Here is a 16541-nt window from a genome sequence, read left to right as displayed (position 1 = left end):
ATTTTTTATTTGATTTGCATTGTATTTAAGAAAAAATGCTAACAAATTTGCTCTGTTTTCTATTGTTACTGTTTATTATGTTAAAATGTTAAGTATTTTGTAGCCATCTATATACTTTATCCAAAATTCTGTCCCAAATTTTAACAGAATAATTCAAAGGAAAAAAACAATTTAAAAAAACCCTCAAGGCTAGAAATTTGATAATACATTTTACAAAATACATGGTTTGCTGTCAAACACTTCAAGGTAGAAATGAGACGTTGACCTCCATATAGATCAGAATAACTGCTGATCCACATTATTTTTCTGCTGCTTTTAAATTTCTCAGTGAAATGCCTGTTTGTTAGGTCTCCGCGCTTTTATCCGTACAGTTTCAAGTCAGGAATATTTATTTCTATCGTAACTTGGATCGCTCTGATTGGCTGCTTCTGCTCCAATCAGCAACTACAGCCGGAGCTCTCCGCACATTCAGTCTGATTTAACGCACTCACATAGCGGAGCACGGTGAGTCTCTTCAAAAAGCTGATACATCTGGGGAAAAAATATATATATTTCAAGGCTAATTATTTAAAGTGTGTCTTTGTTAGATTAGTAGTTATCGTGTGAGCTTGTGTTTGTTTCCTAGTCCTTATTTGTTTATGACTTATATCCTCAGTTGTAGAGAAGCAGTGCTGTGGGTAATATAGCTTAGCTATGGCTAACGAGAGCTAGTGAGTAACTGACGAGTTCTCGACGCAAACTATGTTTTCGCTTCAAGTAGGCATATTTAATTATACCCAAGCGGTCTTCAAGCTTTTAGTGGTTTATCCGCATACCGACGTTAAAAACGGTAATGACTTGGGGCTTAAACTTTTGGGTAAAGCTAATAGTTTCAGAGTAGTGACTAATGCTAACTGGCTAGCTAGTTAGCGCCCCATTTTAGCTATAAAGTACAGAAAGCCCAAACTGCGAGTCAGACACCAGGAAACATAAAACTGTGGCCTTTGTGTTTTGAGGAGGTTTGGTTAAAATTAGTTACCAACTTGGACGCTGCGAACTACAGTTTCAAATATATTTACAAGGCTACCAATAAACGCCGTTAGTTAGCATTTACCTGAGTGTGTGCTAACTAAATGCTAGTAAATAAGTTGTCAAACTTTTTCCTGGTCAGCTTCTTCTAGTTTCTGTTTACTCCGTCTCAGACTTTGCGATAAATCACGGTTTAGTGTGCTTGTTTTTGTTTGTAAGAGCTGTGGATTTTTAAACGGTGTTAAAGTCTCAGTGTTGAGGTTTTTGAAACTAATAGCCACACCCTTCCCTTCCTTTCGAAACCAACTACGGTACAAGATGCGAGTTCATTTTTATTGGTAACTTTACAGCTGCCCTAACTTTTGGTGTTTTCAACAGAGCTCCTAAATGAGGAGGTTTATAGAAATAGTTTTAAATCCACACTAGAAGTGTATTTGGTCGTTTGAGTCGAGCTGAAATCCCCCTCCCTCCTCTGGCGCTGACACATGATCCTGTCTCTGAGCTGAAGATGTTGTCCCCTGACTTGCCACTGTGGGAGGAAAATTAATACCTTTTGTTATTAATGGTTCAGATCAGCCTTTTTTCATACTGAACGTGGCAGACAGCTTTAGTAATTTGAGAAGTTTTGCAATATAAAGTTACAACATAATTTTAACTCTGTCTAAATCAAAGAGAAAATGTGCAACAACTCATGTTATGATGTAAACTATTCATCTGTTTGTTCAAATTATAAAGCTAAACGCAATACCGTTGTTTTTCTTTAATCATTGAGTAACCATTACTCTTAAAGTTTCCTGTACATTTAGCAATGACATGCTTACAGAAAAATATATATATTTGTATCTTTACATTTGATACTGGTAAACATGAGCTTGAAATGGCTGTTTATGAAGATTTAATTCTTTTGAAAATCTTTCACAAATGGACTCTTCGGGCTTCCGTAGTTCAGAGTGATTCCAGTCAGCCCAGTGACTTGTCATTTTGATTTACAGGCATGTTTTACAGCTTGTATTTAGTTGTACTTTGAATTCAGGTCAACTCCCAGAACTTATGATTGGTGGGAAAAAAGCAAGTTTTTAAAAATATTTCTGTCATTTATAATTTCTTTTTAAAATGGATAAAATATGTATTGATTAAAATCAGATTTGGTAGGGAAAAAATATATGTATTTAAGCCAAATCACCCAGCTCTGCTTATTTTAGATATTTATTTACGGTCACGCCTACCACTTTTTTTTGCTCCAATCCCTTGATTTATCACACTACCAGCTGAGCTATCTCCTTAAAAATCAGCTTTTTTATCCGCTGTTTCTTTTTGGAATATTTCCAACCTGATAATCAGGTCGTCTGCAGGTCATTTAGCACCACGTTCTCCACCAACATGCTGTGCGCGAATGGAGAAGGGTGACCATCGTCCGGCCACGCCCCGGCCCAGTCACAGAAGGCTCTCCTCGCCGACTGAAGTCGGACTGTTTTGTTGACATTCTTTATGTCAACAAAGTGGCTTTAGATATTCATCCGAGGTGCTTCGACTAGGGTTACCAAGGGACCAGCCCCTATACATTTAAAGCAGTGGGGGGAAGAGAGACAGAGACTGCGGCGGCAGCGTGTCGGTTGGTCTGTGTTACCCAAAAAGCAGTTGGGCACAATATCGCAACACCAACACCGTGAGTGAAACAATGACTGGGGCAGACTACTATATAAAGTACTCGGGTACCACTTCTTTATTATTACACATCCACATTTGTAGAGTACGGAACAAATCACGTCCTGTATAGGTTCAATACGGGACGGGTGGCAACCGTAACTGTAGCGTCTATTCTATGCGCCTTATAATCCGGTGCGCCTTATAGTGCGGAAAATACGGTAAATGTTCTCGGCCTCGGAATAAAATAATACCAACATTTTAGTAATGCTCACTCAGGTTTACCCAGTTTGTAATCAGATTATTATTCGTTTCTGTAACTGACTTCTGTCTTATTTACGATTAGGAGCCTTTAGGACAGATTTGTTCAACCTTGCTCTCTGGTTCCTCTGTACATCTCATCGCCTTGGGGACTGGTTGGCATCAGAGAACCTGAGGATCCATAAGGCCTTCCTCCCCAGATGTAGAGGGACTTTCTATCATTACAACTGTGTACAAGGTAAATTAATTTCCTGGTGGTTTTGAAAGCCTTTTTTCAGTTTTACATTATCTCATCAAATTCTGGAATTAAGTTATTCATTTACTGTTGGCAAGAACATAGAGACTCCTTATTATGAAAACTAAGAGCAGGCGTGGTAAAAAAAAATCGCCAGGCTCTGATACGCCTACCTCATCGTGTCTCGTTTCTAGGCAGGGGAACATTTCTGGTACTTATCTGATGTAAAAACTTAGAAGCAAGTTTGTGACTTTTACTTTATGAGCACCTTTGAGCTCATCATCTGTTTGCTTTCGTTACCTTTCTGTGCACCCCGTCCTCGTTTTTGTGAGCGTTTGTCACGCGTACGCTCTCTGATCTCCGTTTTCTGTCTGTGTGGCGTACTTGAGTAGATGAGGGTCGTCACAATGGCTCTTTGTGAAGTCCGCTGTGTGCCTGTCTCTCACTGTGGTGCTTCAGACGTCGTAGTTAGAATTGCTAATGCTGGCCGATTGCGACAGAGTGGGTTTTGTATTGTTTGTCGCAGCATTTGACAAAGATCCTACTGACCTAGCATAATTATTACATTCAGAGGTTTTTAGACAGGATTTTACTGTAAATCTCTCCCCCACTTTGACATTTGATGTTAGAAATGTACATTTGTTTGTTTTAAATTCATAATTATGTCCCAAGATGTTTTATTTGACTTCATGTGTTCAGCTTATGTAGATGTTTTAATTCAAAACTTTTTCTGGACCATCTCATGTGTCAATCTCTTTTTTGCCACTTGATATGTGTCAGCACCTTGTTAGAGCTCAACCAGGAAATATGCCTACACTTGTGTGGTTTATTCAGCTTTGGAAAAAACTAAGAGCCCACTGAACTGAACCCGACTGAAAACCTCCTGGTTATTCCACCAAAACTTGTTTTCTTTGCATTATTTGAGGGTTAGGGAAAGCTCTGCATCTTTCTCATTATTTGGACCATTTTTTGTTTTCTACAAATAAATACTAAATGTTTGCTTTAAATTTCAGAGACATGTTGTCAGTAGTCCGTCCATACATACATGCATCCATCCATCTATACATACATAGATAATGAATAATGTTAATTTTGCTGAACATAGACCTATAAGGAGTGAAATCAGAGAAACTGATCATTTTAAATGACATCTTAATTCTTTTCAGTATTATTGCTTAGTCACAGCTGCATGGTTAAATCTCAACAAGCACTAAACTATTACAAAGATTTACATTTTAAATTTGCATAAAACACTCGTGTCTTTATCGTAAAATGCCGGTGGCAGCTTCTCTTTGTGCCAGATCTATTTTCTAGGCCAGTTAGTGTTTCCAATGTGTGTCAGGCTGATGATAGGTTACTCACTGTGACCTTTTTCTTCTGTATTGAAATGAGATGAAGCTATTTGTGAAACTGGAACACTTAACAAGGGCTTGAACTTTGGTGTGAGATTGCAGGTGCTGCAAAAAATGTATAATACTTAAATATTTCACACTGATTTACAGTGGTGTCACTTATTTATTTTTATCCGTAAAGCGCCATAGACAAGGCTGTTATTATGAGCATCAAGTTATGTTTAATCATCTAAACTTTACGTTTCACAGCAACCACACGCATTGTTTGATACTCACACCCAAGCATTACTTTAACAAAGCCTAACTGCCTGCAAGAGGAGCTAAAATTGCAAACTTGATTAGATCTGAGCTGCTGGTTTAAGAAACTGGAGGAGGAAGTGAAAGAAAATGAGTCAGAATATAGTTCTAAAATTAAAGCTGTATGCAGAAAAATCAACTTTGTCATCAGTTTACATGATTTTAAATCTCATGTTGTGAAGATTATACTCTTTACTCGTGTTTCAGAAAGCTACTTTGATTCATAAGACGTCAGATAGGTCTGTCATGGTAAGACATTTTGCTCGTCTCAGAAGGTGTCTGAAAGCGATAAACAATAATATTGTCTTGAGACTATTGTCAAGTGTTGTCAAGACTCTAATTCCTAATAAACTTTTAACTCTGGAACTGGAAGACACTTTAACTATCCAAAATAAACAAGCAAAACAGCAAATGAACCAGACTGAAGACTTTTGTCATCCAGTTTTTGCAGAGGGAGAAATGACAAGTTATTCAAATGGAAATTGAGTTCATTTTAATTACTCATGCGATTAATTGATTTATTACTTATTGTAACCAGCCTACTGACACGTAACATCTAAGATTTATTTATCTACATTCCTCAGCATCTTTTTAAATCTATGTAGCCACCTACAAACAAGAAGTTACCTATGAGCAGCTAATTAAGAAGCTGACTGATATTAAATAAAATGTGATGAAATTAGTTTGGCTGCTGTGCATTGTAAGCATGGCGGCTGCCAAACTCTTCTTACTTCCCACCAGGCTAAACATTGTTTGCTTTAGAGGTTTGCAGTGAGACAGTGTTGATGTGAGCGCATATATATTTGTGAACAAAGAACAACATGTGCTGCTTATGTTTACATCTCATACTTTGCGTCTGGATTTGCAAATTGGTAAAGTTTATGTAAATGAGCCACACCAATCGGCCAATCACAGAGAGTTTTTCCCCCCTGTCCAATCAGAGTATTTCTTTCAAATTCTGCATTTGCTTGGCTAACTAATCACAACCAGCAGATAAAATGCTGCATGAAAAGTCGAACATCACTAAACAAAACGGTAGGATTTAGAGAAACAAAAGAAAACTTTATAATAAATACTCAAATTTTGCATCTTAAGAATATTTACTTAAGTATCCTTACTCATCATTGTCCATTTTAACATATTTTACTTTTAAATTTCACCAACATTTCTTACTTAGAATTTAACTGAAATGAAAAAAAAAATTCATTTGAGTTGCTTTTTTTGGTGTGTTTGCCTTTTTTAAGACTCAAATGTTAAGTATTATCAATGACATCTTGCAATAACATAAAATTACCAAGTAATATTTCTTATCAACTTCAAATATTTTTAATACAAAAACACATGTTAAGTTTTTACATTTATTTTCAGCTCTGACTTTTTGTTTTTGCAAAAATGAACAAGAATAATTCAACAAGCTATCGGGGAAATGTCATGATTTTATGATTAGTTCACTGTCCTCAAAGTTCATCAGACTCTTTGTTTTTCCAAACTATTTAAAATACTCGTATATATTTTGAGTCATCGCTGATCTGTGATCAATTCTGGTATATTCTCAAACATTTTTTTTTTCATATTTCAGCACAGAATAACCGTTTTCCCCCGTCTATGCCTGTGGAAATGCGGAGAATGTCTCCATCTCTGAATTTATCTGACTGATTTCTGTGTCTCTGTCTTTTCAGACTCTTGTGCTGTCCAGTGAAGTCGCCCACCATGCGTGAGTACAAGCTAGTCGTGCTTGGATCAGGAGGTGTGGGGAAATCTGCGCTGGTAAGTATTTCTTGGAAGATCATTACAAATACACAAAATCTTTCAAGTATTTTTGGGTTAGTTTATAGTCCAAATATCTTAATACATTTAAATAAAGCAAAATTAACTTTCAAGTAACTTTTCAGCAAGATTCTGGAGCTTGTTTAAGTAAATAATTCCTTAAGTGCTAGATTTTCACTAGAAAATGTCTTGTTGTAAGTGGAACTAGTTATTTTTTTATCAACAGTAAGGAATTATTAACTTGAAACAAGATCCCATATCTTTCTGAAAAGTTACTTGTAAGTTTGGGTTTATTTCTAGTGTAGTAACACATTAGCACTAGAAACTAAACCAAAAATACTTGGTAGGATTTTGTGTTTTTGCAGTGTATCCAGCTGATTTGATTTAATTGGCTTTTTCATTTCAAGTCATAAAAGGAGACAAAGTTGAGACAAAACTGATGTGAAATTTTAATAAAGCTTACTGTATAAAATATTATTTAGCACAATTCAGTGACCTCTTTTAATTTTGTCTTCTACTTGGTTGATTCCAGACAGTCCAGTTTGTTCAAGGCATTTTTGTGGAGAAGTATGACCCTACTATAGAAGACTCTTACAGAAAGGTAAGGGGTATACAAAAATACTTCTTGATGCCTCCTGAACATTATCAAATTCGTCTGATTGCCTCTAAATTCTTCTTTTCTGACATAACAGCAAGTTGAGGTGGATGGGCAGCAATGTATGCTGGAAATCCTGGACACCGCTGGAACAGTGAGTCTCGCCTGCCTGTGCGTTTGGCTCAGAGAGGCCCTCCAGGTCGCTGATGCCGTTTCTCCTCTGCTGTTGCTCTGCAGGAACAGTTCACAGCGATGAGAGACCTGTACATGAAGAACGGGCAAGGCTTTGCTTTGGTGTACTCCATTACAGCACAGTCAACATTTAACGACCTACAAGACCTGCGGGAACAAATCCTGCGAGTAAAGGACACCGAGGATGTGAGTGCAACACGTTTTTAAAACGGACACCTAAACAATTGGAAATCTGAACCCTTTCTGAGCACAATTAAAGGAGAAATTCACATTTTGTACTTTTTTATACTTCCATTTGGGTTTCTGCTGCTTCTAGAAACGCATCAAACGCTTAAAGAAAACACTCAGCCGTTTTTTGACAATAAGTTAAGATTTTTTTAGTGTCTGGAAAATGAACTGTTTCAAAAACCTCCCAGTTGTTAAGTTATGCTGTTACCTAGCCAAACCCTCGTTAGCTCGCAACCCAAGGAGCTCCAGGTCATTTGGTCAGCTGGTTTTACTACTGTACTGCTGTACAATGGCTGCTGGAAAAGACAAATGTTTTATTGGTCACCTACTATCCAGAAACCACTCGCTGCATTCTTGTTGGTTGTGCAGGAGGCTCTACTAATGCTTTTCAAAGCTGTACTCTTTGTGTAATTGTGCATCATTTCGCATGCAAGTAGGGGCTGGGTGAAATGGACTTAGGATTAAATTTTTTATTTTATCCTATTCTTTTCTGAATTGGCTTCTTTTTTCTGATTTATATCACTGATCTGCACAAAGTAGCTGCACATTTAATCATATTATTAAATTTACAGAACAAACCGGGGAGAAAATCACAGAAACATTTCCATAAATGTCAGTTTAGGGTTTTTTCCCCCAACAACATTAATGCAATTTTTTCAAGACAACAATACATAAAAATTCTTATAATAAATTTCATAATAAATGCTAAACGTTAAATACTTACCCTTAAGCGTGAACGTTGAGTTGGGGGCGTGGCCAGCAGCAGCTTATTTGGATGTAAAGTGACAGGAGGCCCTAAAACGGCTCAAAATAAGCAGAACTGAGCAGATGAGATCTGATTATGTAAGAATGATGATTAAAAAAAAAATTTAACGAACGAACGTGTTCTGTGTTGCCCAGAAATGTATCCTAACCTGTTCAAGGAAGCATAATAGGTCACCTTAAAGACTCCTGTAAAAGTAGGAGCCCTGTCGTCGTTGTAGAAATGGCTCTGCTGACATCTTTTTGCACGTCAGTGTGACCAGAGCAGGCTTTGCTTCGATTCATCCCCCACATCAGACTGGCGGCTGAGGGGGGCAGCAGCAGCTTTGTGACAGAGGAAATGTCAGAGGTGTTGCTAGATGCTATCTGCCTCTTTCAGTCTTTGTTACTTCACCTTTTGATTCAGGAAGGATGTACACTGAGCTGAATCTAAGCTGTATATAGTCAGAACAGGATGATTAGCATCTCTGCTTCTCAATTCAGTCTCATTAATATGATCCACAATCTTAAATTGTTACTTTTTTATTAAACAGTTGACTTATTTATCAATTAAACTGTATAAATTGATGAATTTTAAGGTATAAAGTGCCACTTCCTGTGTGACAAAAATTAATATTTGTTTTAATTTTAGCCACAGTTCATTATTTAACAGGTTGTGGATGTCAAATATTGTAACGCCAAACAGGAAGCAGAAATGTTCAGTCCTGAGTGCAACTTTATTTTAAAAAATCTGTTTTTTACTAAACTATTTGTTTAAAATGTAATTATAAACCCTTTAATTTGCTCTTATAGTATTTGTATGTAAAATAGCAATGTATTATTTACATGTTTTACCTGGTTTAAATTAAAGGAAAACACTAAAGAGATTTTAGGTCATACAAGATTATAATGATGGGCACATACTATGTATTGCAGATCTGTGTTTTTCTCCTTTAGTTTTTGGTCCTTCAGCTTTAAAAATTAGTTTTATTGTTGTATGAATGAAACAGTCGCTGTCATTAGCTGTCCTTATAGAGTCTTACCATTTTAAAGTCAGTTTAACATTAAAAGTGTATTATTTTATAATTATGTCGACCTACACATTTTATCCCTTGTCTTTATTGGAGGATGTAAACCTCATGCTGATTCATTTCCACAGACAGTGGAAATGAGTCCAATAAGTACCAATAATCCAATCTCACCTTTTAGCTGGAGGTATGTTTATAAACTTTCCCTTTATGTCGCATAGTTTTCTTTTAACAAATATGACCCATAAAAATGAAGGGAGAACCGACAGCTGCCAGCAGTCGTGACATGAAGCGAAGTGGTTTTTAGGAAAGCAAATGTTGACAGTAATAACCTGCATGAGTCACCCGTAGGTGTGTTGCTCTCCGTCTGTGCAGGTCGAGGAGCCTGTCTCACTGGTTGTTGTTGTTATACGTAGAACTTGAGCTCGTTTATTAAAACGAATCAATCTGTGGAAGTACGGTTGACCGGTCAGCAAACTTCACTCACAGTAAACAAAGACGCCAGGGTTGTTATTCATTAGCTAATCAGAATCAGGCCCAGATGATCCGGTTTGCTTCCCGATTTTGGTAAGCGCTGGAAAAATTATGCAATCCCAGTCAAGAGGCAACAGTTTTTCTTTAACAACACTTGAACCATATTGAAGCTGGGAGTAAGAATGAATGTTCAGCGTTGAAGAACGAGTTCTCAGGGAAAAATTGAAGCGGTCAACTCGCAAAGATTCATCTATTTGTATTTTTCTGTTGCACATAACTCCAAGTTGTTTACAGAAATTCCATAAAGGGTATCTAAGATTTTCTAAAGAAAATACACTGGAAATCCAAAATGCCTTGGTTCAATAAGGTGTGGGAATTTATCGTTTATCTTAAAAATTTTGATGTATTGTGATAAAATCCAATTAAATTATGTTTATCCCTCATGTACCGAATGTGTCAGTGATGACACAGCCGAATTTGTGGTACCGTAATTCTGCGACACTTTGCGCCATCTGAAAAATCCCAATGTTTTCTGAAAGGGGAGACATTGCGCTTTCCAGCCAACATCGGGTTATTACGGTAATTTCACTCCCGCTGTAGCAGGAAACAGGTTTTTCTTTGGTTTCATCTGATGAGACACTCTTTTAATAGACAGTAAATTGCTAAAATAACTTGCTAGATATTGAAAGTTCCAGTTGTTGTTGAGAAATGGGCCAATATACACTGCTCAAAAAAATAAAGGGAACACTTAAACAACACAATATAACTCCAAGTAAATCAAACTTCTGTGAAATCAAACTGTCCACTTAGGAAGCAACACTGATTGACAACGGGGACCCTCGTCGGGTCAATCAGTGTTGCTTCCTAAGTGGACAGTTTGATTTCACAGAAGTTTGATTTACTTGGAGTTATATTGTGTTGTTTAAGTGTTCCCTTTATTTTTTTGAGCAGTGTATTTACTCACAGGACATTTAAAGAACTTCAATTAAAATATCCAGGCGGAGATTTGAAACTCAGGCCATGAAGAGTTAAAAAAAAAAAAAAACTCTCCTTAAAGTCGAGATTGTTTATTTTCTTCACTGTATCAAGAAATATTAATAATAATATCAATATCAGAATAAGTACAGATACTTGTGGACACTTGGCAGTCACCACGTTCTCACCTTTGAGGGTTAATATTGTGACTCGTCTTTTTTTTCTTTACATGAAAAAAAGATAGAAAACTGAGTTTCTCAGTTTATTGCCGAATACAACAGGATTCATCAATCATAAGATTAATGTTTAAAATGTAACACTTCAGCAGAACCACATTTCAATGTCACTGGGATTAATTTAATTTATTTGGAAGGGTATTTACATTTATTTCAATATATTCTGATAAAATCTCTTCAGGTAAAATTAACACATTTCACCAGTAGTAGAAACTTTCTTTCTTCGGTGCTGTTGCATAAATCTGATTATTGGGCAGATTTATTTCCATGATAATCCTGTTCTGTTGCTTCATGACTTTAATCTTTGTGTGTTTATTCTGATCGATCAGGTTCCGATGATCCTGGTGGGGAATAAATGTGACCTGGAGGACGAGCGCGTGGTCGGGAAGGAGCAAGGCCAGAACCTGGCCCGGCAGTGGAACAACTGTGCCTTTTTAGAGACTTCAGCTAAATCAAAGATCAATGTTAACGAGGTAAGTCTGAAATCAACGTAGAAGATGCATTTTGTTTAGAAATGCTTTTCAGTTTTCAGTGAGCCAATATTTGCGCTAAATCCAAGCGCTTAAAATCCTTAAATGCTTAAATTTCAAGGTTTGGAAGTGCTTGATTTCTTGAAAGTGTTTGATTTTCAGACTGATAAAAATATCTAGCGTTTTATTAAAAGCCTAAATTTGGACATGATGTTATTTACGGTTGACTCCAGATATTTTCATACACCTAATAAAAACTTTGACCGTCTGAAGTTAATTCAGGATAAGCTTTCCTTGTTTTAGGTTGGTTAGAATTGGCAAAATTATTTCTATTTGCAAAATGCTAGTACATTTGTTTTAAGTAAATGATTCCTTAATGTTGATTTTTAAAAAGTGTTTCACTGGCAGATTATTTAACTCATAACAAGATATTTTCCCATGTTGTAAGTTAATTTATCTGCCATTGGATCAAAGTCTTTATCAATATTAATTAATTATTTACCTTAGAAAAGCCTCTATCTTGCTAAATAGTTATTTATAAGTTAATTTGTTTTTTTTTCAAGTGAACTAAAATATTTGCTTTAGAAACTAAACCAAAATTACTTGGTAAAATTTTGTTTTTGCAGTGTCATATTTAACTTCACCTTGTCTCACAAAACATTATTTAAAATGGTAACAAACGATATTATATTATTGTACTGAAACTCTTTATTTTTTAGATAATTTGTATCATTTTTAACTCCGAAGTGTTGGAAAATTTGAAAACTTACCTTTAAAATGTGTGAAAAGTTCTTTAATTTTGCTGTTGGAAGCGTATATAATAACACTTGACAATGATTGATTCCATGTTGCCCAAAATCCTGTTTGTATGTAAAAATCTAAGCTAACTTTTGTCTCTGTGTTGCAGATTTTCTATGATCTGGTGCGACAGATCAACAGGAAAACGCCGATGGAAAAGAAGAAGACAAAAAAGAAGTCGGGTTGCACGCTGCTCTAAAAACGCTCTCCCACGGTTGCTCCAGGCCAGGTGAGTGGGAGTCTGGACTAAATTTATTCCAGACGTTCGCATGGCTGCCAGGCTTTCTGCGCTCAGGGTTGTTACCGAACATTTAAAACAAAACGACGGTGAAGGAGCGAAGCTTTTCTCCTGTGAGCAGAAATATTTTTATACTTTGAAAAACAGAACGTTTTAGGAACCAGAAAAACTTCTGTAAAATGCATAAAATTAGCTGCGATTCTCTGATCCTTCAGAGCTTGATCTCGTTTTATTTAACCTGCACTGTCAAACATATTGCAACTGTAACTATTTTTGAAGTATTTTTTTAATGTTGGATTATACAAACTTTTATTTTTCTCATGTGAATTATTTAATAAGAGGCATTAAATAAGTCTTAGCTACTGCAAGTTCAAACTCGTTAGTAGCAGTAAAAAAAAAATTTTTTTTTTTTTTTTTACAGGTTTTCCTGACCAAAACTAAATTAAACACCTCTTTGTATATATAAACTTAAAAAGGTTTCAAATCCTGAATCCTTCAACATTGTCATACAGAAAACTAAAAGTCACCTCAAGCGTAAAATAAAAGAATGTTATGTTAATGCATTTTATGTAATTTATTAAATAATTAGTTTTTTGGCATCTCAATATTTTTCTGATATTGTATTAAAAAGGCTCCAGTGTTTAAATCAAAAATTAATATTTTAATCTCCAATTAATTGTCAGGATGATCAATAACTAAAATAATCATTAGTTGCCATTAATGGTGACGTTCTGAGTCAAACTCATAATTTCAGACCATGGAGTTAAAATCACTTGAATAATTTTTTTAAACCAGTTTTTATCTGATGTAACAAGTTAATCAAATATAGATGTCACATTTGGTTTAACGAATAGAAATTCTAATTTTCCAAAAACAAAATCCAATTTCATTTGATCATAAATTAATCATTTAATTGAAGCAAATTTCTCAAACGTGAAATGTTATTTCTGAATCCGTTTTAGCAAAGTAACTAACTTTATCTGAAAAAAAAGGTTTAAGTGATGAACAAGGTCTGGTGCTTTAGCTATAAAATACACCAAACAACTAGTTTTTCTTTTTGCTATGAATGAATCCTTATTGAGCTTTTATTAATATAAAAGTGTTCGGGGGGCCACTAAGGGTATTTTAGAAGAAACTTTTTTGTGATATTATGGTATTTTTTCTACTCCATAATAAACTAAAGTCGAATTTTAAATCAAAGGTTTTGCACAATTGAGTTGTGAGACAGGCACAAATTTCAGTTTTTATTTTATTTTTTATTTATTTTTTTAATTATTATTATTTCATGTGAATGTGGCAATAAGCAATAAGTCAATTCAATGCATGATAAATTAAAACAAACTCAAAAATTTCCATTTGCATGATTTGTTATTCTCTGTATACCAAAAACTGGCTCTGGTCTCAACCAGCGCTTTTTTGAAGGACAATTTTGTTCACAGAGACTTTATAATTAATTTTATTTGCCTTTTTGTTTTTAATTTGGATATTTAAAGCGTCTTCCAGCTCTTCTGTTAAATGTTTGTTAGAATTTAAAGGTTATTAATCTTTGAGAATATGTTATTATACCATTAACTTTACATTACTGAATGCTTTGCTTTGAGTAAAAGTAGGTCGATGTTTATGGTTCTAATTACTCTAAAACTAAGACGAATGTAGAAACTTTAATGAGTGGTGATGTATTTTTTTGTACCTCATATTTAGGTGGTTTTCTTCTGTATCAACCACCTGTTTGCTTTGAGGTCTGGGGGCCGCACAGAATCCATCAGAGGGCCTTCAATGGCCCCCTTCCCACACTTTGAACTAGGGCTGTTGTAAACGATTATTTTAGTAATCGAGTAATCTATAGATTTTTCTTATGATTAATCGAGTATAATCGGATAAAAACAATTATGAAATAAAATATTGGTAAATCTTCCATAACACCAGTGTTACTATCGGATATCAACATCAGTCTACTTTTCCACATTTGAGCTTCCCTACCAGTTACTTTTTTGTAGACCGGGGGAGCAATACGGGATATTTACGGCTCCTCCGTTCAGAAACTCATCTACCCGCCATGTTCCGCCTGCCGTTTGTTCAGACCGGGATGATATAAGTTTATTGTGCGGTTCGTCCGTAAAGCTGCTCTTACCCTGTAAGCATCAACCCTCAGCCGCCCGCCGTGTTCAGTCTCTCCGCTCACCTGTATAAATCCTCCTCAGCTTCTTCCCGCCGTTCAACCAGCAGCTCCGGAGCAGAAAGGCTGCCGAACTCCCGGCATCGCGCCGGTCATTTTAAGGATGTTTATTGGTCCCACAAAAACGATGAAAACCCAGAATTATCACCAATCAGTAAAATCCCTGCGGGCCGAACTTGCAGATTGGACGTTATGCCGCTAACACGTAGCTTCCGTCAACAACTCAGAGGCGGAAGTCAGAGCTCCGCGCAACGCAAATAATGTTCCGGCTGAAACACGGTGCGCTAAATGATAAAACATAAATTAACGAAGCTTCGAGGCAGGTCAATTTTCCTCGAGGAATTTTAATAATCGAGGTACTCGAATCACTTGAGGAATCGTTTCAGCCCTACTTTGAACACCCATGATCTAAATTTTTTTTTTTAAATTGCATTTTGAGAAGAATTGATTACCTGATCTTAAGAAATTATTATTGAACACAGATTATTTAAAAACTGTTCATTTAAGCAGCCGCTGAGTTAATCAGACTGACAGAATGAATGACAGTTTTCAAAGTGAATGTTTCATGTTTTATTTTATCGTTGTTTCTGTTCTTACCCTCAGAATGATGAACTGTTTCCCGGTGGATGGTGCCAGCATTCCAAGTCCTCTCCAGAGCATTTTTGAAAAAGGCTGACTCAGAAAACCACACCACTTGCAAAACAGCGGAAGGCACATACTTTAAAGAAAAAATGTTTTGCTTTTTACTGGCAGAGAAAATCAACCTCTTCTTGTATTGTCAAGCCTGACGACAAAATATATTTTTCTTCTTTTTTCTTTTTTTTTTCTCCAAGGTGTCTTCTTCTGGAAATAACAAAGTAAAAGAGGAAACTGTGGATTTGAATCCATTTAAGGGAACTAATGAGAATTTTATTATGAGTAACAACAGTCTTTGGCATATTGTGACGATATATTTGTAAAGGAATCCATGTAAAAATGTTGATCTTCTTGTACAATTCTGCACTAACATTGTCAATGAAGATGCATCATTGTCCATAAGTTACTCGCTCCTACTTACAAGGATGTGTATTAATAACATCTCTCCTAAGTGACTTTGTTTTATATTGAAAGCTGCAAGCCTTCCATATTTCCCATAATATATTCTACTTCCATTTTTGCATAATAAAGTTAAGGAAATTAGTATTTTATAGACCGATGGGGGTAAAGGTGCGCTCTGATTTGTGTCGAGGTTGAAAACGTATTGTACTAAACCACCTCTAATACTGCTTCTTCTTACCCTGTCAGATGATTTTTCCAGCTTTTATGAATGATTAAATTTTAGTACATTTTCATTATTCTTGTTTTTGTTGTTGTCCTTCCTGTTTAAGGAGAAGTTTGTCAGACTGAAAGTGTAAGAGGAGCGTTTCCTGCTGGCAGAAATGACTCTGGTTCAGCAGATTAGGATTGAGCAGAGAGAGGAAGCGGCAGCAAAGAGGAACCCAGACTTCTGGCCTCAACAGCAGGCAGGATGTGAAGTAAAAAGCAGAATCGAAAACTGACTGCGGGATGAACTTGAAGGCTCCAGAGCAAATGTGATCAGATGTTTAAAGCATGTCACCATATTTATGAGTAAAATTAATTTGGGACTTTATAAAATGTTGCTTTAAGTGTTAGGAATAGAAAAAAAAAGTCAAAATACAGTCCCGTAAGCTAACAGACAAAAATAATCTGTCAAACCTTGAAAATATGAGGTGCAAGAGAAACAAAAAAATTATTTTACCACCTGGAAAACTCAACAACAAATCCAAACTATAGCACAGGGGATTCTGGGTAAATGATATCAGGAG

The 16541-nt window shown here is 35.9% G+C and overlaps 1 protein-coding gene across 1 annotated transcript; it reads left to right on the top strand.

The window, feature by feature from the left end:
• The first annotated feature begins 350 nt into the window (after nucleotides 1–350).
• rap1aa (RAP1A, member of RAS oncogene family a) lies at nucleotides 351–16046 on the top strand. Its single transcript, XM_008414413.2, has 9 exons — nucleotides 351–504; nucleotides 2999–3151; nucleotides 6477–6564; nucleotides 7097–7165; nucleotides 7257–7313; nucleotides 7397–7537; nucleotides 11363–11506; nucleotides 12411–12530; nucleotides 15319–16046. The coding sequence occupies exons 3-8, from the start codon at nucleotides 6508–6510 to the stop codon at nucleotides 12498–12500; spliced, it is 558 nt and encodes a 185-aa protein (XP_008412635.1). The 5' UTR covers nucleotides 351–504; nucleotides 2999–3151; nucleotides 6477–6507; the 3' UTR covers nucleotides 12501–12530; nucleotides 15319–16046.
• Nucleotides 16047–16541: the final 495 nt, after the last annotated feature.

The sequence above is a fragment of the Poecilia reticulata genome, chromosome 7, assembly GCF_904066995.2.
Source record: "Poecilia reticulata chromosome 7, P_reticulata-male-v2, whole genome shotgun sequence".
In the NCBI taxonomy this organism is placed as follows: Eukaryota; Metazoa; Chordata; class Actinopteri; order Cyprinodontiformes; family Poeciliidae; genus Poecilia; species Poecilia reticulata.
The sequence above is the reverse complement of the archived record's forward strand: the minus strand, read 5'-3'. Positions and strand labels throughout refer to the sequence as shown.